Source organism: Engraulis encrasicolus, chromosome 11, assembly GCF_034702125.1.
Source record: "Engraulis encrasicolus isolate BLACKSEA-1 chromosome 11, IST_EnEncr_1.0, whole genome shotgun sequence".
Taxonomy (NCBI): Eukaryota; Metazoa; Chordata; class Actinopteri; order Clupeiformes; family Engraulidae; genus Engraulis; species Engraulis encrasicolus.
Window position 1 is genome coordinate 29164021 of NC_085867.1, and position 26925 is coordinate 29190945.

Here is a 26925-nt window from a genome sequence, read left to right on the forward strand (position 1 = left end):
TGAAAGGACATTTGTAATAATTAACGCCATTTTATGGCTTTTGCATGTTAAGACAATTTGCAAAAAAACTCTTCAAATACACTTTAAGTAAACTGGCATCGGCTTGCCTTGCGTTGTCTCTCCCTTAATTCTCTAATCTTTATCCCCTCCCCCCTTCTCTCTCAACTCCTCCAGGAGCACCGCACGGAGATCGATGCGCGTGCTGGCACCTTCCAGGCATTCGAGCAGTTTGGGCAGCAGCTGCTGGCGCGCGGCCACTACGCCAGCCCGGAGATCCAGCAGAAGCTGGAGGCCCTGGACCGCGAGAGGGCCGACCTGGAGAAGGCCTGGGTGCAGCGTAGGATGATGCTCGACCAGTGCCTGGAGCTGCAGGTAAGCGCGCCTCATCTTTAACCTAAAGACATGGCCACTGTTATAACTGCCGTAGTACTACACCACTACATCAGTGCACAGGGCCTTTAGTAACACATTACGAGCTGGAGAAGGCCTGGATGCAGTGCAGGATGATGCTCGACCAGTGCCTGGAGCTGCAGGTGACCACGCAACATCAGTAACCCCTTAACCCGTTAAAAACATAACTACCATAGTACTACACCACTATGACATTGCACAGGGCCGGGCCTTTAGTAACACATTACGAGCTGGAGAAGGCCTGGATGCAGCTCGACCAGTGCCCGGAGTTACAGGTGACCACGCCACATAGATCAACCCCTTAACCCGTTAAAGACATGGCCCCTGTTATTACTACACCACTATGACAGTGCAGAGGGCCTTTAGTAACACTAAGACATGGGTGCAGCACAGGATAATGTTTGACCAGTGCTTGGAGCTGCAGGCGAGCGTGCCACATCAGTAGGGCATCTGCAAAAACACCTGCTAAATGCCTGAGCTCCACTGTTTTAGTCATCATAATGTGTCCAATAACCAGAGGTGTTAAGGAAAACAAAGAAACAGGCTGAATCTCAAATGGTGCACTTGTGCACTTCGGGCACTATGTTTCAGTGCGTAACTAATACGGCATGCGCACTGAAACATGAACACTAAAGTGCACAAGTGCACCATTTGAGATTCAGCCACAGTTTCCTTCCAACACAGCTAACTTATCTGAGTAATCAATAGACCTCTGTACTTGTCTGTAGATAATTTGCTTTCTATAAAAATGTCAGCTACGCGAGTGTAATGTAATGTAACTTATGTAATGTAATGTAATTTAATGTACTTTTTTTCTCTGTGTTTTCCGTCTGTAGTTGTTCAACAGGGACTGTGAGCAGGCTGAGAACTGGATGGCGGCCCGCGAGGCCTTCCTGGCCAGCGATGACAAGGGAGACTCCCTGGACAGTGTGGAGGCGCTCATCAAGAAGCACGAGGACTTTGACAAGGCCATCAACGTACAGGTCAGCCACCTCAACTCATGTTCCTCCCACTCATACAGATCTCCGCCTGTGTCAGTGTGTTAAGCAGACATGGTGTTGACCTGTGAAATATTAACATTTTTAAATTTGCAGTGCTAAAAAAATAAATATGTTAAGAAATAAAATAAATTATTGTACCAGAGTTAGCCTCAGGCTTATTTACAGCGGTGTTGATGGGTTCAATTTGATTTCATAGGAGGAGAAGATTGCTGCCCTTCAGTCCTTCGCTGACCAGCTGATTGGAGCCGACCACTACGCCAAGCCTGAAATCACCAACCGCCGCAATGAAGTGCTCGACAGGTACATATTGCTGTTTTTCACCTGCTTCAACAAAAATGTGTAGCTTTGGTATGTACTAGTAGACTACTCTAGGCCTCCTGAGCATGATCAAAGATGATTTGATGAGTCTAAGTGGTCTTCATTGTCAAGCTTTACATAGCAAGCATTACACAGAGAATTCACTTTCAGTAGACGCCAAGTGTAGATACACATCAGCAAAATGCAGAGAATAATACAGACATCAGCAATAAATAGGCAGGTAAACAAATATATAAGCTTTCAAAAAGAAGGAAGTGCTGACGTTGCCTGTTCTTGGTAGCTGTTAAGCAGGGCCCGCGCCAGGCATAGGCAGACAAGGCGCCTAGGTCACCTAGGGCACCAAATGTTTTATGGGCGGCACCTCGCCTAGGACAGCAAATGGTTTAGGAGCGCCAGTGCAACGCCCAAGAGTTCCACCGAATTAGAACATCAATTGAAATAAAACATGACATTTTACATTGGAAATGATTATTCATGGCCAATCAGTACATATGCAAGCACTCTCAACAGTTCTAGGCCAGATGTACGACATGTACCAATTTCTACATGCACAAAAAAGAAAGTCCCTGTTGCATGCCTAGGGCAATAAATGAATAAATGACCAGCCCTGCTGATTAGATATGATGAAATATGCTGTATTGGGTCACAAGTTGCTCAGAATGTGACTTTGCGCACGTGTTGTGCTCGTTACTACCTGCAGGTGGCGCCGTCTGAAGGCCCAGATGATTGAGAAGCGCTCCAAGCTGGGAGAGTCCCAGACGCTGCAGCAGTTCAGCCGTGACGTCGACGAGATCGAGGCCTGGATCAGCGAGAAGCTGCAGACGGCCTCCGACGAATCCTACAAGGACCCTACCAACATCCAGGTACTAATACTGCAGCACTCGACTCAACGTCTGACTACGGGCCTTTCAACATGACCCCGGTGCTATTCCAAGAACATGGTTAAGTGATAAACCGATGGTTATGTATATAACCACGGTTCTATGAGTTCCGGATGACCGCCAGAGGCGGTGCTTACAGCACATGGATATCCATGCACGTCAGTGCAGGTCGAGTACTTAGTAACAACAAATTCACTTGTGACCTGGGTGACGTCACCCGGTGACCCCGGGGTCGGGGTCAAAAGAGCAACGCACCCAGGAAATGTCCTCTTGGCAAAATTTCTCGTGTACACTCCGAGTGACAGCCAAGCTCTGGCGGTCATCCGGAACTCATAGAACCGTGGTTATATACATAACCATCGTTCTATATCGTTCCTCCTGACCGCCAGAGGCGGTGCTTACAGCACATGGATGACCAATACCAACAAAGTCATGAGGAGTGCCCAACCGTCGTCAGTGCTACTGAGACGGACCTGAAGCCACCGCAGTCGCCACAGGATAATGTGGGACGACATCAAGACAACAAAACCTGGTGAAGGCGCAGCCGGACGCCCAGGAGGCCGCGCCGCATACGCCTCCACACGTACCATAGGCCACATGAGAGCCAGTGCAACCTGGTCTAAAGGGCCCACGGGCTGCCAAAGTGAGAACCACAGGGGCAGCGCCAACCTGGCGGGGAAGCAAAAGGTTCATCCGCACCACCCTGTAGCCGTACCAGACGGCCCGGTACCACCTCCGGGTCCAGCCGCCATGGATGAGGCGGAACACAGGAAAAGAAGGTCACCATGACCGAGGCGAGTGTCACCACCACGGACAAAGGCAGAGCAAGCAGCCGGAGACAATGCAGAACAGTCTGCGGCATTGGGACATGGCGTAGGCAAGACCACGTACCCATACCTCAAGAGGCCACAGCAAGCGGAGGCCGAGGGAAACGATGCAGGATGCCGGGGTCGGCACACACACACCAACACCTGGAAGGAGTACAGCGTCACGAAGGAGCGCGTCCAATGCCGGCAAGCACGTAGGATGCCAGCAGCAGGAGACCCTGAGACGGCGGTCCAGGAGGCCGCAAGTCGAGAACGGGGCAAAGCCCACGTCATGACGGGAACGGCAACATGAGTGGAATAAAACCACATGTAAGGAACCGCAGCGCCCAGAAGGCTACACCACAGCGCAGCAAGTGGACGGACCAAAGGGGCGTCCAGGGATCGCTGGCAGCAAGCAGAGGGCCCCCCAGTATGGCTCAGACAGGGGTGCTGCGCAAGCCGAAGCAATCACCGTGCCATGGTCCGGTTGGGCAAAACCTTGCCCAGTACCCCGGACACATAGGCCTGCAACCAAGAGTCAGAGAGGCAGGCCCGGGCAGGCGGGCCGGCCACAACGGCCCAGGGTGGCCGAGAGACGGCCAACAAGACATGGGGCACCGAGCTCCCTGGCGTGCCGCAAACAATGTTGCATCACAACTCCCGCAGACGAACACATCCGCGCCGTGACAGTGCGGCCGGGGCAGTGTGCCTCCAGGCTCAAGACCTTGCACGCAATGTTGCATCACAACTCCCGCAGACGAACACATCTGCGACGTGACATTGCAGCCGGGGCAGCGTGCCCCCAGGCTCAACACCTGAACTGGTGAGGCAAGTAGAGCGTCCAGAACCGGGCCAATACCCGGGAAGGAGTCAAGGCCATAGGTGGAGGCCTCCAGTATGCCGGCCAAAGTCTGATCGACAAACCTGTGCGCAAAGCGCATACGGTCAGCCACATACGTATACGGTCAGCCACATCACACACAGAGCCCTGTAGGGGGGCGTCGGTACAGAGGAGAGGGCCGTCCGCCCGACGAAGACAGTCAGGCTCTCCGAAGCCCTGGCAGAGAGTACGCAATCCCATGGGTAGACACACCAGGAGAGAGGGCAGGGTGGCACGTGCTGCCAAGCAGCAGGTGCAGCCACTGCAATAGAAATGTGCAACAGGCCAGGTGGGAATGGCAACAAGCCCGGCCCAGAGAAGGCACGAGACGACACAGGGCGCACTCGCCCGCGATAAGCGAACCATCATGCCCCCGCAGCCGGTAGCAGAACACAGGGACGAACCATCCATACACCGTAGTAGCAGCCGTAGGGGCGCAGTCACCCAAACCGGCGCCTGGAAACAGCGAGGAGAGATCACCCACGAGGCGAACTTAGTGAGACGACGAGGAACAGTCGTCAGCAACAGAAGCTGTAGTGGCACCATCATCACCCCTGGGGAAAGTGATCCCATGAAACAGGGAAACACGTAAGGCAACAGAATATGGAGCGGGACCACTCCCACATACATGCAGTAGCCGCAGTGGTGTAGGCACCAAGGGCACTCCCCAACGAGGCTATGGCGAAGCCACCAATGGCCTACGGAGGACAACAAGCAGCAGTCGGAAGACAAAGAAAGCATACAACTGCTTCGGGGCAGGAACGACCACAAATAGTGGCATCAGCCACAGTGGCACACCAGAGGGCCAAGGGGCGAAACAGCCAAAGGCCCTGCAAGGTCCGAAGGACGATGCGCCAGCCATAGGGCAGTGGGCAAAAGTGGACAATAGGAGGCAGAGCGGAATCACTTCGCATACAGCAGCAGCGCAGCCGAAGTGGCGAGGGCACCAACGGCAACCACAATCAGCCCCACGGTAAGCCGCACACGGCCAAACGGGCCCCAGAGGATGACGCATAACAGTCCAATGATAATGCAGACGAGCAGAAAACAGGGCATGGAGCGGAACCACTCTCACACAGCAGCAGCAGCCGTAGAGCCGTAGACACCAACGCACACTCAAGGAGCCGACAGGCGGGACCCGCCCACGGCCAACATGGTAAAGAGTAGCGAGCTACACAGCATGATCTGGAGCGAAGCCACACCAACAGCGGCAGCAGCCATGACGGCGCGGGTGCCCTGGTGTGCTCAAGAAGCCAGAGCGAGATCACTCATGCACAGGACCACCACAACGTACCGTAGCTGCACAAGTGGCGACGGCATCAAGTAGCCTACAGGCGGAAACGCCCACAGCCAGAATGACACAGAAGGACGGTGGACAACAGCCGTAAGACAACGGAGAGAGGTAGGGAACAGCGGACGAGCGGGAACACTCACGCCGTACAGCCACGCAAGGGCGCAAATTGTGCAAGCATGTAGTGCCACTGTGTAACCCATGCGCACAGATGAAGGGCAGGATGTCTGGACCCCATCAACACACCATAGCAGGCGCAGTAGCGCATGCGTCGACGGTAGCGGAGCAGCCTACAGGGCGGAAAACACCCATGGCCAGAAAACAACTCAGGGAGGCCACGTGCAAAGGTCTGAAGATCCCGGAGGAGTGTTCAGAACAGAAGGCGTGACTGAACCATCCACATAAAACAGAAATAGCCGCAGTGGTGGGAGCACCAGCGGGATTCACAAGTAGTTCTAGCCTCAGGCGAGATCACCCATTGGCCACACAAACCCAAAGGGGCGTCGTGGAGCAGACCTCAGACGATGAACAAAGTTGAACACATCGGACAGGGTGTAATCATGCACACACGGTAGAAGCAGCCCTCGTGGCGGAAACGCCATCGGCATGCACAAGTAGTCCCAGCCCCAGGCGAGATCACCCATGGCCAAACAAAACAGTCACCAGACTGGGAACAGAGGTAACGCAGCAGCGCTGTACCGGTTACATCCTGAAACAGGGCATGCCGCCGGTATCGGCAGCAGGCAACCGCATGGCGGCAACAGAAAACCGGCTACGTCGGCGGCATGCGGTGTGCAAGCGAGAACACTGCCACCCTGTGCCCTCCGAGCAGGAGGCTAGAGGAGGGGAGGTAGAACGTCCAACACTCCAAACAGCCAACACCACGTCCACCTGCGCGCGCGCGTCAGGCGGAGGGCCCACACACGGCCCAGCAACATGCAGGCCGCACAGGCCAAGCAGGTTAAACCCCGCCACAGGCGTTTCCCAGGAAGGAGGGGCACCCGTGAGGGTCGACATCCACCCAGCAGTCGGCGCAGCAGTGGGAAAAGACCCAACATGGAAGTCGGTAGGCAGCCGAGGACACTGGGCTGACAAGCAAACAATGCAACATACACACTAGGGCGAGGGCACCCCAACGGAAGTCAATAAGGAAGCCAGCAGGGAGGCGAGGACACCAGGCAGGCGAGCAAACACTGAGAAAAAACACATAGAAGGGGCGAGAGCACCCCAACACATGCGTACACAAGCATTCAATGCAAAATATACACCAGGGGTGAGGGCATCCCAATGGTGGTCAGTAAGGAAGTCAGCAGGTAGGCGAGGACACCGCACTGACAAGTAAGCACTGACAATACACAAACCCATGGGCGAGGGCACCCCAATGGCAGCCAAAACACAGGCGTGTAAGCACACAATGCAAAATATACACCAGGGGCGAGGGCATCCCAATGGCGGACAGTAAGGAAGTCAGCAGGTAGGCGAGGACACCGCGCTGACAAGTAAGCACTGCAAATGTAATGTAAGCACTGCAAATACACAACCCAGGGGGCGAGGGCACCCCAATGGCGGTCAATAATGAAGTCAGCAGTGAGGTGAAGACACTGCGCCGAGAGAACACTGCAAATACACAACACCGGGGCGAGAGCACCCCGAGTGTAGCCAACAAGGCGCCAGCAGACAGGCGAGGACACCAATCTGACAAGCAAGCAATGACACAAACTGCACATTGCAGTTGGCACTGGGCAGGCGCTGTCCAACCAAAGCGACTCACAGTAAGGAACATAACCACAGCCAACATCACTAGGCTGCAAGAAATGCACAGCAATACAAGTGCATGGCAAATACACATCACAGGGGCGGAGGCACCCCAACGAGGAGACAAGCAAACAAACGACCAGGTGACAACTGAGTGAGTACACAGGCAGTTGGCAGAATACAATAATACCATAATACTAAACATGGTAACAGAATAATAGAACGGTGCGTGGCCCAGTAGGGAGAACACTAGCGTCAAGTGCACACTAACCATGTAAACAATGGAGCTGGCATGTAGCGGTGCGAGGGCCCTTGGGCGAGAACACCGGGGCAACGCAAATTGTAGATGAACAACCGCCACGCAGACAAGGAAGCCGTAATGTCAAACGAGCACGTAAGTAACGGCAATACTAGAACGTAACAGAATGCGCCAACGCAAGCCAGCCCGTGGACAGGCACTGGCTGGAGGCGCAAGTACACTAGCGTATAACCAATAAGTTAGCAACGTTGCAACAGTTCAAATAGTTGAGCAAGGATCGAACTATAAACTGAGGAGGAGTCGTGCGCCATAACCGCTTATCAAACAAAACCAGCGGGGGAACACTGGAAACAAAGCGAGAATCAATGAAATCTGAATTAAGCAAACGATAGCGGCGCACCAACACCACGCAAACGCCATGGTCTAACAAGCAGTTCAGCCAGCCAACAGAGAGGCGACGTTAACCACAACCGCTCACCAAACAAAACAGCGGCGGGAAACACCGCTGGAAAGTTGGAACCAAGCGGCGACAGAAATAAGGATATTAACAACACGGCTTACCTCAAAATGAAATGCCGGTGGAAGCCATCAGCGGCGTGAACACCGCGTCGGGGCGAGGGATACAACAGGTAGCTTAGCTCAACCGAGCGAGGACACTCGGCAATGAGGCAACGCATTACCTCTACGCAAACATGGGATATCTGAGGAAAACGAAGGGGACCAAAGCGCAGTTTCTTGGGGGATGTAAAAACACAGCCCCAATCCCGAGGGTAATGAAACCGACAGGCGCTAGTCCAAAATCCAGTAATGTTACATTTCACAGCACTCGCGACCTGCGATGATACGCGAGAAATGAAAAGAGGACATTTCCTGGGTGCGTTGCTCTTTTGACCCCGACCCCGGGGTCACCGGGTGACGTCACCCAGGTCACAAGTGAATTTGTTGTTACTAAGTACTCGACCTGCACTGACGTGCATGGATATCCATGTGCTGTAAGCACCGCCTCTGGCGGTCAGGAGGAACGATATAGAACTGGCTAAGTTGACCTACAGGAAGTGGTAAACCTGCTAACAGACAGTCCACAGGTGCCATTCAGCTCAGAAAATGTATTCGTATTTTGTATATTGTATATTTGTATAGTAATTGTATATATCTTGTATTAGATGATTTATCACTACCTTAAAGTTATTTAACCTGGTTTGCCATTTAGCCAGGGGAGTATTCCAAGAGCATGGCTCTGGCTGTAGTAATCCAGGTTAGGTTAACCTTGAGGTTGTGGTAAATTATCTAATAGAAGAGCCTGGAGTCCTCATTTTCTTAACTAAATGACCACTGTGGGCTATGTTATGAGGGTTACCACTTCCTGTTGGTTAACTTATTAAGTTTTATCACTTGACCGTGTTCCGAGAACACTCCCCTGGAGGCGTTTCAATATCAGCCATTTTAAATTTACTTATTTAAAAATGTAAACATTATCCCACACACTGTCCATTCCACATGCACCTTACAAAGCATTTACAGTATTACTTATGTTAAAATGTTCAAGGTTGGTATAACCAAAATGTTTTAAGTGATTAATAATAGCTCAATTTAGGAAAATGTGTGGAATTTTGGTTGCATTTCTGAATGGTAATATTGATCATATCCAACATACCCGTTCAAGTGCACAGATGTGTGAACGCACTATGTTGTGAACAAATTATTTACTCATTCAACTTGTTGCTAGACCTTCTTTGTGTTTTTTTTCCTTTGTGGAAAATCTTGCGTCAACTTCTTAACATACAGTTTGTACGTATGGGATGAGAAGTGGCTGGTAATACCATACCAGTCTGTTGAGCATTTTGTGTCTTTATCTTGCCCTATTCGTGAACATTTTTTTCAAATAATGCTTTTGTTTTTGACTTAATGTCAGCAATAATACTTAATTAATCAGTCCTTTCTTTACGACATGTCAGCGATGATGCATAGTAATCAACCCTTTGTCTATAACGTATTGTCAGTACCCAGTAGCTCTTGTTATTAATGAATTGTGAATACCCAGTCCGTCTGTAACCCCCAATGCCAAACCTCTTTCCCAACTGACCATTGGCAATGTCTGAACCTCTTTTTGTTTTTTACTGTCTTGTTTATAGCTGTCGAAGCTGCTGGTAAGTTGCAGTAGTGTGTTCGAGCTAACTAACCCCATAGGGCCTCCTCACATTGTCTGTACCGTGTCTGTGTGTGTCCTGTGTGTCTCACGTTAGACACGTAGTCTAGCGCCATCTTGTCTCCTTGTGTTCATCGCTATCTGCGTGTGTTGTTTTTGGCTTCTTTTTTTAATTGAGATGTTCCATCTTGTAATTTCTTGGTTTGACCAAACATACCATCTTTTTTCTGGTCCATCATGTTTTTGTCTTCTTCAGTTCAACCATTTTTTTGTTCCTTATCCATCAGTTATAATGTGACTGTTGTAATTTCTGGGCGTGGCTTCCATTTTGTTTTTATTTTTATTTTCTTTATCTGAAGCTGGTCATTTTGTTCATAAAGTCATTCCACATTTTTAGATGTACTGAATAATGAACAGGGACCTAAAAGGCCATGAATAGGTGTCATCTTTACATCTAGTAGCCACCGTCTAGATACAGACCTAGTTTTGCTAATTTAGCTTTTGGAAGGAGAGAAGGAGACTCGAGCTTCGCTTTAATGTTTACGCCAAGCATCCTGCAGTAAAGGGTAAAGCTCCCCTTGTGAGATCCAACCAGCTTTTGCAGCAGTTTAAAGAGTGTGGCTTTTTTTGTGAAAAAATGTGTTTTTTTTTTTAATTGTGTGTAAATGCTTTAGCTGAAGATGCCATTGTGCGCTCCTCTCGCTCTCTCCTTCCCTTTGTACACATGGGTTCTAAATTTTGTTTATAACCTGACTGCGCGAACCTAGCTGCGCACAACTCAACCTCTGATTGTTGGAAACCACTGTCGGTCAAAAAATTAGCTCATGTGGTTGGCTGCCAGTGTCTTAACCCTCCTCATAATACCGTGTTGAAAACACTGAGAACCCATGTATAGTGTGTAGAAGGAACAAAATGTCCCAGCTTCTATTAGGTTCCGTTCTCCAGAGATGTTCATGTGTTCTTCTGGATGATCCACTCTTCCATTTGTTTACTCTTCCAGTGTCTTGTCTTGTTACTGCAAGTCGTCATATCGCCTGTAGACGTAGGACACTTCCATCTGTCCACGTGGTGTCTTATCATTGTCACCGTTTTGTGTTCCCCCATCTCACCTTCACCGGGTGCCACAGTGCTTTTAGACACTCTTCATAGCATAGCTAGCCAACCACATCCTCTTGGGATCCACAGCGTTGATTAAAAACCTTTTAACTCCTCCTCAGGGCTCTAAATTGTATTTTTTTTCATCACCATCCAAAATGGTCAGTAGATGCTAATCTTATTAGCTAAACACACACTCACTAAGTGGCTAGTAAGTTGGTCTTTTCCTCCACCCCAACTGAAATTTCACCAGCGTTTGGCCATTTGGCTGTTGCTAGATTTAGAGCCCTGCTAATACTTACCCCAAAGACAATCTCAACTAGCCCCACAAACACAAGCTACGGTAGCTAGCCTCACAACCACAATCTGAACTAACAAAAAAAAAACATGGGGAAGAGGCACATCTTCAACACTTCAGCAGTCCCAACCTTTTTTCCCTTTTCTACCCTTTCTCTGATTCTCACTGTTGTACTTGTTGTCCTTCGGCACCACCAGAGCAAACACCAGAAGCACCAGGCCTTCGAGGCTGAGCTGCACGCCAACGCGGACCGTATCCGTGGCGTCATCGACACCGGCAACGCCCTCATCCAAAGGGGAGCGTGCGCAGGAAGCGAGGATGCCGTCAAGGTCAGTTAGTCACTGGTTATGCATTAAGATTTTCTTTAAATTGGCTTTTGTAAATAGAGGGAGGTTTTTTTTCATCAATTGTCAATGTCTCCTTGCACACTACGTACTTCCTACTATAAAGTAATATTGCCTGAAACAAGTTGGGAAAACATCTGATCAAGAAAAAATTACTTGCACAATGCACAATGCACAAATGTCTTAAAAAATGTCTTAATAGTCGAAGTCAGAGGTACCAGTGATTTTTTTTCCCCCTTAAATTAAGATTAACTAGATGTTTCTTTTTACTTGAAACTAGAAAAATAACCTTGATAAGATGATCTAGTTAATCTCTGATGTAACGTTTTATGTGTTTGGTTCCATCAGGCCCGTCTGAATGCGCTGGACGAGCAGTGGCAGTTCCTGGTCAACAAGTCTGCTGAGAAGAGCCAGAAGCTGAAGGAGGCCAACAAGCAGCAGAACTTCAACACCGGCATCAAGGACTTCGACTTCTGGCTGTCCGAGGTACGCACGACACATTATCTGTCATGATATTCTGAGTGATTATAATTAGAGTTGAATAAAGTAGAAGTACTCTTACAAATGTAGTAATTACAACATTAGTGGTGTGATACTACATGGTTTCAAACTTTGCAGTATTATGCTACAAATGTTGTAATTACATTCTTAAGAATACTTCTACTTCATACAACTGATTATAATTCATTGTATTGCCGTTTTATTTTTTTCAGATACACTTGTACTTTCAACAATGCACATTTTTGAGTCGCAGTAGAAATTATTTTAATGGTGCATTGCAATGGATGCCAGCCCCCCCCACCCTTCCTATGATTTATTTATCACTACTACTACACAGTGAAGTGGAGTTGCAAACTTCCATTTCACTGCCAGCACAAAAAAGCAGATGACAAATAAAATCTTAAATCTTGAATCATTGGTGTGTTTTATCCCAGGTTGAGGCTCTTCTGGCTTCTGAGGACTATGGCAAAGATCTGGCTTCTGTCAACAACCTGCTGAAGAAGCACCAGCTACTGGAGGCCGACATCTCTGCTCATGAGGTAACGATCATGATTTTGTATAGTCATTGGGGTCATGAAGGTTTCTCAGAACCTCTGCCTGGTTCACAAGATGCTATTACTGAAGTTTGGCTACTGAAATGTGGCAATGATATAATATCCTGTGGCACATTATTGCAGTTAAGTGCTTTTTGTACATGATAGATCTGTCTATCTTGTAGCGTATTTGCTGACTGTTCTTTCTGGCGTCTTTCCTCCTCCACAGGATCGTCTGAAAGATCTGAATGGCCAGGCTGACAGCCTGATGGCCAGCAACGCCTTCGACACCTCCCAGGTGAAGGACAAGCGCGACGCTGTCAACGGCCGCTTCGGCAAGATCAAGAGCATGGCCGCCGGCCGCCGCGCCAAACTCAACGAGTCGCACCGTCTGCACCAGTTCTTCAGGGACCTGGACGACGAGGAGTCTTGGATCAAGTAAGGGCGCCCTCTGGTGGACATGGCACAGAATGGCTCTTCAACCCATTCATGCAGAGTCTCTGAAGATTGTCAAAATATAGTGTTGACCGAGTCTTAACCAATTACTTAAGACTCTCTGTAATGTCATGAATTTTTTTTTTCTTAATGCTTCAAGTTTTTCAGCAAACATTGATTTGAACCTGAACCAAAAGGCTACATACAGTCATGCCTGAATTTTGGTGTTGATCTCTAGAAAACTATTTATCAAGTAAGTTAAAAAATGTAATCGTCTTTCCCCTTTCCCTTTTGCCACTTCACAGAGAAAAGAAATTGCTTGTGAGCTCGGAGGACTATGGACGTGATTTGACAGGAGTGCAGAATCTGAGGAAGAAGCATAAGAGGCTTGAGGCTGAGCTGGGTGCCCACGAGCCGGCCATTCAGGTGAGCAAACAGCGCTGGTCACATTCTCTGTAGTGCAGGCAAAGGATGTAAGGAATAGATCGCACTCACCTTTTTCTTTAACTTTTCTTTCTGTTCATTAATTGTAGGGTTAGGCAGATGTTTTTGATACATCAGTGATGAAGGTTCTTGTCGCCGAAACGTGTGTCTAACCCTGCAAGGGATAAATAAAAAGAAAAGAAAAAAAGAAGGAAGACAATTTGTCCCCACCACTTTCCAAACCAATCCTATACTACACCGATGCCCCACTCACTGGGCATTGTTTGCTCACCCCGGCTGTGATGTGAGCTTCACATCTCTTGTGTTTTCTTCTTGTCCGTGTAACAACAGTCTGTGCTGGACACTGGCAAGAAGCTGTCTGATGACAACACCATTGGCCAGGAGGAGATTCAGCAGAGGCTGGCCCAGTTTGTGGAGCACTGGAAGGAGCTGAAGGACTTGGCCGCTGCCCGGTACGTAAAAGGCTGCTCCACGAACGGGCACCCAAGACATTATCATCACTTCACTTGCTCTGCCGAACAAAGGCCCACATATCTGAAACCATACAGATAGGCCTCTCACCCAACATGCTGGCTTCCAGTTGTCCTTAATTTCCCTTTGCGGATTAATAAAATTTACTCTATATTTGTAAGAGTGCTTGTACTTAAGAGTAATTACAACAAAGTAGTATGATATTACATGCCCGTGCTCAATTGTCTTTAGGAGGCATTGGGTTTTTTTATGCTAAGGGGGGCGTTGGGAGACTTGTGATGAGGTCAAGTGGGCGTTTGTTCAAACCCCTATGCTAACTCTGTGTGTGTGTGTGTGTGTGTGTGTGTGTGTGTGTGTGTGTGTGTGTGTGTGTGTGTGTGTGTGTGTGTGTGTGTGTGTAGTGGGCAGAGGCTGGAGGAGTCGCTGGAGTACCAGCAGTTTGTTGCGAATGTGGAGGAAGAGGAAGCGTGGATCAACGAGAAGCTGAACTTGGTTGGAAGTGAAGACTATGGTGATACCCTGGCTGCTGTGCAGGTACATAAAACTTCTCATGTTATCTTGAATTATTTAAAAAAAAAACGGCTTATATTATTATCGATACACTCTAGACACCTAGAAGAATGTAGCAATACCCTGGCCGCTGTGCAACCTTTTTCATCACTAGCCATTTTGCCTAGTAGTTAAATCTTAGTAGCCATATGTATCCTCACTATCAGTCAAAGTGGCTTGTAAGTTTTCATTTCTACCAGCCAAACTTGAATTTTCACCAGCATTTGGCCTGTTTGCAGGTGTTCATTTAGAGCCTGACATTCATGACACATTCTTTCTATATTATTAAAAAACGCTTTAAAAAATACACTCTTGACACCTAGAGGAGGAATGTAATGATTCTCAACTAACGTTGTTCTATGTCTCCACAGGGATTGTTGAAGAAACACGAGGCGTTTGAGACTGACTTTACTGTGCATAGAGATCGTGTGAATGACGTGTGTGCCAATGGAGATGAACTGATCAAGAAGGTAAGAACATCATGCGTGAAATTATTTGGCAAGAATAGCATCTGAGGCATCTGTGACACAAAACAGCACTGAGTACTTGCATTTGGGGTTATTTCATGTACTACTTTCAGAATCCCATGACATTTCAAGCTAAAAACGAGTTGACAACTTCCAATTCAAGATGCAGTGAGCGACATACTTCATTTATACAATACTTGATGAGATTTTATGTATAAGAAGCTCAGTAAGATCCAGGCCTATGCTATCTAACCTCTCTCTGTGAGGTCAAGATTCAAAGATTCTAGATTTTTTTAAATTTGTCTCGGGGGAAATTTGTCTTGGACATACACATAGCTGCTGCATAACACACAACAGCTCCACAAAAAACATATAGATATAATTTATCATCACAGAGATGCATAAAGTGCATACTTAAAGTTCATATACCTGGGTCAGGAGATGAACAATGTGCTTTCTTCATTTCCCTGTGGTGCAGAACAACCACCATGTGGACAACATCACGGCCAAGATGGCGGCCCTGAAGGGCAAGGTGTCGGAGCTGGAGCGGGCGGCCGCCCAGAGGAAAGCCAAGCTGGACGAGAACTCCGCCTTCCTGCAGTTCAACTGGAAGGCCGACGTGGTGGAGTCCTGGATCGGTGAGTTTTTATGGGAATGATTGGAAGGAAATGATGGAGGTCCGCAACACTGTTCTATGCAGAGTTGTAGAAGTAGAAGTACTATTACGGATGTAATGACAACACTAGTAGTATGATGTTTAGTTGCAGCTATGTAGCATCATACTAGTACTGTTGTAATTACATTTGTAACAGTACTTCTACTACTTCTTTATAGAAATGTGGTTCTATGATCCCAAAAAAAGTTTGGACTGAGCTTCTGAAGCATAGAGTGTATCTTAATATGCGACCTTGCCTCCTCCTCTTGCCTCCTCCACTCGCTTCTTGTCATGATGAGATCACTGACAACAGCATTATATTTCAATATCTTGCAAAAGTTTAAAGTTTTTCTCATTTGTAATTGGGATGGTGAATGAAAAACAGTCCCTCAAAAGTTGTTGTGGCTAGGCTGACAGCTGGGAAACTTTATCGTTTTCTCCATGGAGGAGGGGCCAGGAGGCGGGACGAGGAGACAAGCACAAGTGGAGGAGGCAAGGTCACATATTGGGATGCACCCATAGTGCCGTTAAACTTTGTTTGGGAGCATAGAACAGTGTTGCAGTATGGGAATGATGCCAAATTGTATGAGGATGTGAATCCAGTACTTTCTGAGTAAATGAAAGTAAAGGGAAATTCTGTAATGTTATAGGATTTTGTCAACCATCAGGAATGTGTTTGTGGTCTGGCTGTTGTGGTTTAACATGGCGCGTCTATGTCTGTGTGTGTCCAGGTGAGAAGGAGAACAGCCTGAAGACTGATGACTATGGTCGTGACCTGTCTTCAGTGCAGACGCTGCTCACCAAGCAGGTACGATCATAACACAATATTACAAATATTTAGAAACTCTTCATGAAGAAATCTTATCGGCAGAGGTTAATTTTTGTATTCTAATTATTCAATGACTTATTTAAATGTTTTGGTTTTCTTTGATTCTAATTATTCAATGGTCTCTCTATTTCTCATTTTCTTTATTTCTGTCCTTTATTTATTGTGAAGCACATTGAACTGCACCTGTGTATGAAATGCGCTTTACAAATAAACTGGCCATGCCTATAACTCATGAATATAACAAACATGCTAACAAATATTTACAAACTCATCATAAATAAATTGTATCATGTCTACCATGCTCAAATCCCCCCAGAAATATCCTAACCATTTTCTGTCTTTTCTGTCTTTTCTGTCCGTTCGTCTCCGTTTCTTTGTCCCCTTGCAGGAGACGTTCGACGCGGGTCTGCAGGCCTTCCAGCAGGAGGGCATTGCCAACATCACGGCCCTGAAGGACCAGCTGCTGGCTGCCAAGCACGTGCAGTCCAAGGCCATCGAGGCGCGCCACGCCACCCTCATGAAGCGCTGGAACCAGCTGCTCTCCAACTCAGAGGCCCGCAAGAAGAAGCTGCTGGAGGCCCAGGAGCACTTCAGAAAGGTCCGTGGAATAATAAATACACCAACAACAGTTGTAGCCATCAAAGTACCTGGAAATCCTTGTGCGACAAGCCTTTAGGTAATGCAGGTGCAGGTATGAGGCAGGAAAACAATGCAGTCAATCAGCAATCAATTCAGAAAGTTCAGAAAACACCACATGCTGAATACTTTTATTTTGTCCAAGGATGAAATACTGCCCAGGGCCCCAAGACTGAAGGGGGTCCTGAAGCCCAAGCTACTACCGTACATTTCCATTCTCATAAAATCACACTTTTAACAATTGTATTTTCAAATTCAACATCCAAGAGGGTGTTTTTTTCCCACATACATATATTTCTCAATGGCAAACGTACCTTTCTATCTGTGCTCCCCAGTCCACACTGCTATAGGGACTGTAACCAATTCCCTGTAAATATCTGTAAGTCACTTTGGATAAAAGTGTCAGTCGTAAGTTGACAGTAATGTAATTTAATTCAGTGTAATGTTAATGTAATAATGTAATGTAATATAATTGAAGTATAATGTAATGCAATTCTCCCATCGTTATCCAGGTTGAGGACCTGTTCCTGACCTTCGCCAAGAAGGCGTCGGCCTTCAACAGCTGGTTTGAGAACGCGGAGGAGGACCTGACGGACCCGGTGCGCTGCAACTCTCTGGAGGAGATCCGGGCGCTGCGCGACGCCCACGACGCCTTCCGCGCCTCCCTCAGCTCGGCCGAGGCCGACTTCAACCAGCTGGCCGAGCTGGACCGGCAGATCAAGAGCTACCACGTGGTGTCCAACCCCTACACCTGGTTCACCATGGAGGCCCTGGACGAGACCTGGAGGAACCTGCAGAAGATCATCAAGGTCAGAGGGTCTCCTCCTCATGTGTACTAAGACTTCCATAGATCTACTCAATTTCACCATTTCCCTTGCTTGTTTCGGTGTTCGTGGCAAAAGTTAAAGCGGCAGTAATGTTGCTTTAAGGGTGGTTTATGCCTCGAGATCAGCGTCCCTGCGTCATGATGCAGTGAGCCGCGCAGTTAACGGAGTGAAGCCCCCCCCATCACGCAGGTACTCTGGGGCAACTCCCCGAAATTGTGTCTCGACGCAGGGATAATGCAGACAGCGACGGCGTGAAGGGCGAAAATAGGTCTCTGATTGGTCCTCTCGACCAGCCTGCTCTGTCCTCGAGTCGAGAGAACAAGCTACTTCCTTGTTCTAACCTTCGTTGGTCTACGGACTGTGAGCTCTTCCTTAAAGGAGTATGCCACTGTTTTGGGGCTTAATACAATTAAAATCGTTGGCTGGGGTTTATAAAGGTGGTAAAGTGTCTTATTTTTCATGTTAAGCGTTGTCTTGCTTTAAGACAAGTTAAAAGAGGGAATATGTCGCTAAGCTAGTGAAAGTCAATGGATCCGTGTAGCATTGTAGCATGCTACACAGATCCATTGACTTTCACTAGCTCAGCGACATGCTCCCTTTTTTAAGTTGTCTTCAAGCAAGACAACGGCTTACATGAAAAATAACACACTTTACCACCTTAATAAACCCTGGCCAACGATTTTAACTGTATTAAGCCCCAAAATAGTGGCATACCCCTTTAAATAAGTTGCCCGTGCTTTGTCGTTTGATTTATTTACACGAACCAAAGACAACACGTGCGCTGGCAAGTTACGACGCTGTTTCGAATTGAGCCGAAGTTATTTGGACAGTTGAACAGTGTTCCGAGGTCGAGGAAACATTCCGCCTCGTGCGACCTATCCTCGACAAATGAGCCACTTCTTTGTTCCAAACTATTCTTTGTTCCAAACTGGCTGCCAGTGCGATCAAAAATGCACATGACATAAATATGTAATGTTTCATTTTCATTGTCGTCGACTCTGTGAAGCTAAAAAATAACCGACACGTCTAGGTTACTCTTTGTATTGAAGGCAGTTTGAGCGTGAAATGACATCGCGCAGACCGCGCTTCAAAACAGGGCATAAACCAAAATTAACTGCATCATGGCTTCGACAAGCTCACTCCGTGGCACTGAAAGGAAGTATAACCCACCCTTTACAGACAGGCACAGCTCGAAAATCAGCCCTCGTTTTTTCAGCCAGCTGAATTGAGCTGAGTGGGTACTGTTGCTACCTACTACCCAGAATGTGGTGTGTCAGCTCGCCCTTACTAGTGAATCAAAAAACAATCATGGCGGTCACCCGATCAACTACCTTAGGCCTCTCTTTAGTTTGACACTTGATTTCTGCCTTCGATTTGAATATCAAAGTAAGAAACATTGAAACAATGTCTCACTGCATTGTATTTTTCTCTCTCTCTCTCTCTCTCCCTCTCTTCTTCCTCTCCTTCCTCCCCCCTTCAGGAGCGCGAGCTGGAGCTGCAGAAGGAGCAGCGGCGTCAGGAGGAGAACGACAAGCTGCGGCAGGAGTTTGCCCAGCACGCCAACGCCTTCCACCAGTGGCTACAGGAGACCAGGTCTGGCAGGGAGGGGAGGGGAGGGGAGGGGAAGGGAGGGGAAGGGAGGGGAAGGGAGGGGAGGGGTGGGGTCCTGTGTTAGGACGACTGCAGCGTGTTTGTGCTTTTCGAACTTTGGTTACATTCCATTATCCAAAATCCCGTCCTCGACCTGTGCTTGTGGACTTGGCGCTTTGCTGATGCCCCTCCTCTGTGGAGAAAACGCCAGCCTAGCCACAACAACCACAACACTAAGGAGGACAGGAGTTAGGATGATGGAACAAACCCCTTGTGTATTGCTCTAGCCTAGCCGCGCTACAGACCTTCATCGAAATTCACTTGCTACTGATCTAGCGCGGCTAGGGTAGTATATGTGTTCGACAGAGCATGTCTGACAACCACATCCAACCATTATTTCAGTAACGCCCATGCATGTTTACACCTCATTAGCGCAGGGTTTAGTGGGCTAAAAACCTTTCACTTTGGGGTCGCTAAGCTAGCTCATCATCACCACTTTAACGGCATTTAAGTACAGTATAATGTAGTGCATGTTGTGGTGTGCACTGTGGATGCATGCAGTCATATACTGCTGGGTGTCGGTATACAGGTAGCTATCTCAAACTTGTCTGATGTGGCTTTTAATGTTTTCTCAATCATCTACAGTGCCCTCCATAATTATTGGCACCCCTGGTTGAGATGTGTTAAAAGCCTTAAAATAAATGCAGTGTTTATTGCAGAAGAATACTGTCACACTGAAAATTGTAGGAAAATGTAGCCTTCAACTCAAATGAATTTTAAGAAAATAAAAAAATCCCTGACTGAAAAATAATTATTTTTCATTAAATCACCTGTTCCACAATTATTGGCACCCTTAACAATTCCCAGGAAATAAATATAATTGAAGCATTTCTGTCATTTCTACAGTAGTTTACAAAGTTTACCAGAGTATGTAGGAACATTTAATTAGTAATTCATCACTTCCTGTTTCCTGGGGTATAAATATGACGTGACACCGAGGCATTTCTCTTATCCACTCTTAAACATGGGAAATACAAAGGAACACAAGCATACAAGTGAGGCAGATGTGCGTCGACCTTCACAGGTCAGGCAGAGGCTACAAGAAGATTGCCACTCAACTGCAGCTGCCCATATCCACTGTGAGAGGAATAATTAAGAGTTCAGTTCAAAACAACTGAACTGGTAAACAACCTGTGGACGAGGAACCCAAGTTTATTTTGCCACCACGCACAGTGAGGAGGATGGTAAGAGAAATCAAAAGATCTCAAAGATTCTCCAACGTACAGAATTACAACAAATGGTAGCATCCTGGGGTCACAAAGTCTCAACAAACCATCAACCATCAGGCGCTGTCTACACGCCAACAAGCTGTTTGGGAGGCATGCACGGAGAAAACCTTTCCTCACTCACACATTAAACGCAAGCGTCTGGAGTTCGCCAAGCGTATTGGGGGGTATTGGGGCTTCAACTGGGACCGTGTGCTTTGGTCAGATGAGACCAAGATTGAGCTTATTGGCAACAAAAACACTCTAAGTGGGTCTGGCGTACCACGGAAGATGCGGATGCTGAAAAGCACCTCATTACCCACTGTGAAGTGGGGTGGTCAGTGATTGCTGGTGGCTGTTTCGCTTCCAAAGGCCCTGGGAACCTTGTAGGGTGTGCATGGCATCATGAATGCTTTGAATACCAGGACATTTTAAATCAAAATCTGTTGCCCTCTGCCCGAAAGCTGAAAGCTGGGTCGTCACCTGGTTCTTTCAGCAAGACATATGACCCTAAACATATGGCCAAATCTACACAGAAATGGTTCACCAGACACAAAATCAAGCTCCTCCCACTTGTCATCTCTCAGTCCCCCTGACCTCAACCCCATTGAGAACCTGTGGGGTGAGCTGAAGAGAGAGAGTACCAAAGGTGTAGACCAGGGCTCTGGATGATTTAGAGAGATTCTGCAAAGAGGAATGGCTGAAGATCCCTCTTTCTGTCTTTTCCCATCTTGTGAAACATTATATGAGAAGATTAGGTGCTGTTTTGTTGGCAAAAGGGGGTTGTACAAAATATTAACACCAGGGGTGCTAATAATTGTGACACACATTATTTGATGTCAAATAATTATTTCTTTATGTGGGATTTTTTCCCCACTGAATAAATGCACTTGTATTGAAGGTTGGATTTTTCTCTTTTTTTTCCAATAAGGTCCCATATTATTTAGAAAAAAAATAAAATAATTGGAAGCTAAAAAACACATCTCAGCCAGGGGTGCCAATAATTATGGAGGGCACTGTATGTGTAAGTTCATGTGTAAGTCTAAGGGTAAACTCATGTGCATGTGCTTTTGTCTTTTATGTCTAGATCTGATGGGTGCTTATACTGTACTGTATGTCAATGTGCCACACTTAGTCACGTTAGAATCATGTTGCGCTTCACGCAGGCATATTTTCCGTGCACTCTGTGTTTGTCTGTCATGTACCTCATGGAGGTAGAGCAGTGGCAGAGATGTCACTGCTCGGTGTTTTAACCAATGTTTTTTCTTTCTTCTCTCTCTCTCTCTCTCTCTCTCTCTCTCTCTCTCTCTCTCTCTCTCTCTCTTTCTCTTTATCTCTCTATCAAACCCTCCCTCCCCCAAACAACGCCCCATCCCGCTCTCTCTCTCTCTCTCTCTCTCTCTCTCTCCTCTGCTTCCTTGATGCTTGGGATCACTTCTAATCAGGACATACCTCCTGGATGGGTTAATATCATATTTTATTCTCTCTTCGTTTGCTGTGTTGTCTGTTGTGCTGCGTTTGCCATGTCTGCAAATGTGTTTTGTGTGTCATGTATGGGAGTGAGTGTGTGAGTGAGTGACGAGTATGGGTGAATATGACATGCTTTTGATGTGAAGAACACCATGTCAACAGACGCCAGTTGTCGCAACACTGAAAGGTACCTGTGTGTGAGTGGAACTTTGACTACGGCAGGTTTGTTGATAATTTGCATTGGCAAATGGGCCAGAAAGGCTTAGCCGACCACTCTAGTCTGTACCAGATACAGTAGAATTGAATGTCCAGGTATCTACTTCCATGAATGTACCGTGCATCTCTCTCACTTTTTGTAAGCTGTGTTCTATTTTTTCCCCTATTATTCATTGGGCAAAAGTAAAAAAAAAAAAAATGCCCCTCGTTTTTTTTCTTTCTTTCTTTTCTATTTCTGTTCTGTTTGTAAATACACTCTTCATTCCCTCCCTTCCCCACTTCTCTTGATAGCATAGCCTATCGACGGGTTATTCGCGTCTATCAGTACGAGGTCGATGACGATCTCTCCGGAAGGTTTTACCTCTTCCTTCTTTTCCTGGATTCAGCCCTCCTACCTTCACCCCACCCCACTTCATTCCACCTTTGTTTGGGTTATCTGTTATCGCTGCACGCGAGTCTAAACTCCACTATTTGGGCTCTGGCGTGTGCTGCAGTTTTATTTATTTTTTTTTTTATTTTAAACTAACCTCCACTGACAATGTGGCTTCGTTGAAACCCTAAGATGGAGGGTCTTGACTTTTCTCAAGCTGCTTAAAAGAAATTAAGCCTGGCTACATTGAGCACCTTTTTTTTTCCCACACGAGTGAATGTAGTACACTTTTTTCCTTTTCTTTTCTCATAGTTCATTTTCATTCACCGGTTTCAGGGATGGAAACTGCAAAAAAAAAAAATGTGGGAAGTTTGCACAGCACCTTTTTTGTTTAATTTTATTCTAATTTAATTCGGACAATCATATTATTTTTTTTAATGTCATGGTCCGGTCCTTTCCCACATTGTTTACTAAGAATGGGAAAATAATCCATTCAATTCCATCACCCTGCACAATTCACCACAATTTCACTTGAGTGAAACACTAAAAAAACAACAACCAGCGTGAGACAGTAGCAGTTTCTAGCCCTGTGAGTAGAGGTCCTAACCTGGCCGTACCATGGCTGTGATGAACTGGCTTCTTTTGGCATGGGCTTAGCGGAACTCGCAGATGCATTCTGGGACTTTTTTGGGTCGGTAAATCAGCTCCCTTACCAAGAGCCTTAGGTAAGTTATATGAATTCCAGACCTTGGTTTTTAGTCCTTTTGGAACAAGAAGGAAGACGTCCAGAAATTGTTTGTGTAACAAGGTCACTGGTTGAGGTATACGCATAACGTCCAGTAAGTTTGGTCTAGTTTTGCCTTTATTTTGACTCTCCCTGGTATGCATAATAATATCTGAGGACACAGTCTGTTGAGACTGACCTACACAATTACCTAAAATAGTTGTAGTAGTGTGTCCCATCACGCGTGTGTTTGAGTGCAACAAGTTGGTGTGTGTTAAAGAGCATGCTGTGTTATCGTGTTGGTGTGTGTGTGTGTGTATGGTTTTATGTGCGCCCTCTCATTTCTCTCTGTCTGAACAGGTCTTGTATGGTGGAAGAATCCGGAACGTTGGAGTCACAGCTGGAGGCCACAAAGGTGAGGTTTGAACCCAGTGACGATCGCACAGTGACCCGCCCCGACAAGAAAACAAAAAAACAAACAAAAACGCAACCTTGACGGAAAAAAAACCTTTACTATGCTAATAGAAAGTTAATTAATGTAATAGTGTAGTTATTAGTGTAGTTACTATGTTAATAGTCCCAATTCTCATGTCTTCAGGCTGAGTAGTCACCTTTTAGAAAAAGAAGAAGTACACACCAGCTGTGTTTCCTGTGCGGTAGGCGGTAGTTACAGGAAACCCACTTGTGAAAGAACTGAAGGAGGCAGCGCAATATTCTTCCATTCAATACCAATGATTTATTAAAACGCTTGTGCCTGAGGCCTTTTCGAGTGTTGACACTGCTGAACACCAGTCACCCAACAGGGCCTGTTCAACCAGTTTTCTTTTTGTTCTGACTTACAGTGTGTGGTAACGTTATGAATCGTTTAGAGATGAACTCATCCGGAAGCATTCTGGTGAAAACGGCAGTCCTCATTTACCCCAATCATTGCATTGCATTGTACAGTTTGTACAGATTGAATTGAACAGTTTCATTTGGTGACACAAGAAAGACGGAACAGAGAGCCGCTATGATAATATACTCTTGTGAAATACAGTTTCATGTTGACACGTCAACGAGGAAGGGTCCTAAACGATATTAAATATTTTTGGGCAGCCGTGATGTAATGGTTTGGGAGTTGGACTGATCACAGGATTACAGGTTCGAATCCCACACTTACGGGACTGTAACCAATACCCTGTCAAATAACTGAGTCGCTTTGAATAAAAGCGTCAGTAAAGTGTAGTGTAGTGTAATGTAATGTCAAAGGTTACTGTACCCCCAAATATCTTTAACTCTGCCATCTTTCCCTCTCCAATACAGCGTAAGCACCAGGAGATCCGTGCGATGCGCAGCCAGCTGAAGAAGATTGAGGACCTGGGGGCGGCCATGGAGGAGGCTCTGATCCTGGACAACAAGTACACGGAGCACAGCACGGTGGGCCTGGCGCAGCAGTGGGACCAGCTCGACCAGCTGGGCATGAGGATGCAGCACAACCTCGAACAGCAGATACAGGCCAGGTCAGGAGTTATGCATGCGCACACGCACGCTCACACACACGCACGCTCACACACACACACACACACACACACACACACACACACACACACACACACACACACACACACACACACACACACACACACACACACACACACACACACACCCTGTTTCTCGAAAGCATTGTTGCCAACCAGTTAGAAACTTAGTAGGTTTCCAAAGGGAAATTGCATTGCAACCAATTAAGTTGCTAACTTAGTCAGCAACGACACTGTCGAGAAACGCGCACACACAGGACAAAGGTGCTGGCGGAGGAGTGTGTAAGTTGTGTACCTACGTGGCTCATGTTATTCACTGTTTTCTTCTCCCCATTCAGAAACACGACGGGCGTAACGGAAGAGGCACTGAAGGAGTTCAGCATGATGTTCAAGTGAGTAGTCAACAGTGCTTTCACCTTTTCAGAATGAAGTCCAGTTGGAGTGCTTCCTGGAACTGTCTAGTTTTTTAAGATGGTGCTCTTTGGTGACAGGCTTGGTGTATTTCAAAAAAGTTTGAGAAATACCAAGGCACTCATCTTCTTTGTAATTAAAATGCCTTTATTTTGTTGGGCATAGCATGATTAAAATACTTCGACGCGTTTCGGCATGAAGCCTTCGTCAGGAAGTGTGCCATTGTGTGTGGCACACTTCCTGACGAAGGCTTCATGCCGAAACGCGTCGAAGTATTTTAATCATGCTATGCCCAACAAAATAAAGGCATTTTAATTACAAAGAAGATGAGTGCCTTGGTATTTCTCAAACTTTTTTGAAGTGCTTTCACCTTGTTTAAAAAAAAGGCACAAATATTTCAATATAACTGTAACACTTATACCAAACTATACACTGTATAATAAACCAAACGATTCAAATCTGCACTAACTCGTTCGATATATTTTTTCCCCTCCTTTCCTCAGGCACTTCGACAAGGAGAAGTCTGGCCGTCTGAACCACCAGGAGTTCAAGTCGTGCTTACGGTCGCTGGGTTACGATCTTCCCATGGTGGAAGAAGGAGAACCGGATCCGGAGTTTGAATCCATCTTGGACACCGTCGACCCCAACAGGTCAGCATTTCAGCCACGCATAGCATATCCATACACTTACACAATGGTCTAGGTATTCCTAGTTACATTAACCAGACTCTGGATGATGTTCCTTTGATGAGGAAGGAAACATTCATCAAGCTCATGAAGAACAAAACTCTATGGATAATATGACCAAGCTGAATGAATGAGAGCCTATACAAAACAATCCACACACACACACACACACACACACACACCTACCTTGTGGCTGACTTAAACTTAGTACATTTCTGTATTATATGGGTCAGCCGTGGCCTAATGGTTAAGGAGGTGGTCTTGAATTCAGAGGGTTGCAGGTTCAAATCCTCAATTACCTCAAGTACCACAATTAAGTGCCATTGTGCAAGGCACCTAACCTTACACTGCTCCAGGGACTGTAACCCATACCCTGTAAATAACTAAGTCACTTTGGATAAAAGTGTCTGCATAGTGTAATGTTGTTAAAGGTCTAACTGTTAATTTTGTATGTGTTTTGCAGGGATGGCAACGTCTCCTTGCAGGAGTACATGGCGTTTATGATCAGTCGCGAGACAGAGAACGTCAAGTCGAGCGAAGAGATCGAAAGCGCCTTCCGGGCCCTCAGTGCAGAAAGCAAACCCTACGTCACAAAAGAAGAACTCTACCAGGTACCCACCCGCAGTCTTTTTAACATAGCAGTCAGTCTAGTTGAAGCTGATAATGTTATAGGTAACAGAAGTGAGAAGTGGATTTGGCTGTAAACTTAAAGTTGCTCACCGGTAATTGTGATTTAAAAATATACATGCATTTACATATGTGTAGACTTGCACGTAGTACCTGGCTTTAGTGCTAAATTATTGTTGAAATGCATTGCTGAAATGCGCTCTTGTCCATTTCTGAA

The 26925-nt window shown here is 46.7% G+C and overlaps 1 protein-coding gene across 7 annotated transcripts in view; it reads left to right on the forward strand.

Moving 5' to 3' along the window:
- The window catches only part of sptan1 (spectrin alpha, non-erythrocytic 1), a 71902-nt gene that overhangs the window by 44360 nt on the left and 617 nt on the right, over nt 1–26925 (forward strand). For 6 of the 7 annotated variants that reach the window (XM_063210370.1, XM_063210371.1, XM_063210367.1 and 3 more), the window contains 24 exons: nt 175–372; nt 1248–1394; nt 1609–1712; nt 2431–2593; nt 9735–9749; nt 11339–11470; nt 11834–11971; nt 12421–12525; nt 12749–12957; nt 13260–13380; nt 13729–13850; nt 14271–14403; nt 14790–14888; nt 15364–15523; nt 16272–16348; nt 16758–16967; nt 17518–17814; nt 19313–19425; nt 22133–22150; nt 23828–23882; nt 24770–24966; nt 25323–25376; nt 25899–26045; nt 26545–26692. In XM_063210370.1, coding sequence (XP_063066440.1) covers nt 175–372; nt 1248–1394; nt 1609–1712; nt 2431–2593; nt 9735–9749; nt 11339–11470; nt 11834–11971; nt 12421–12525; nt 12749–12957; nt 13260–13380; nt 13729–13850; nt 14271–14403; nt 14790–14888; nt 15364–15523; nt 16272–16348; nt 16758–16967; nt 17518–17814; nt 19313–19425; nt 22133–22150; nt 23828–23882; nt 24770–24966; nt 25323–25376; nt 25899–26045; nt 26545–26692 — 3162 coding nt within the window. The remainder of the gene's footprint in view (nt 1–174; nt 373–1247; nt 1395–1608; nt 1713–2430; nt 2594–9734; nt 9750–11338; nt 11471–11833; nt 11972–12420; nt 12526–12748; nt 12958–13259; nt 13381–13728; nt 13851–14270; nt 14404–14789; nt 14889–15363; nt 15524–16271; nt 16349–16757; nt 16968–17517; nt 17815–19312; nt 19426–22132; nt 22151–23827; nt 23883–24769; nt 24967–25322; nt 25377–25898; nt 26046–26544; nt 26693–26925) is intronic. The other variant, XM_063210368.1, reaches the window with a different exon arrangement.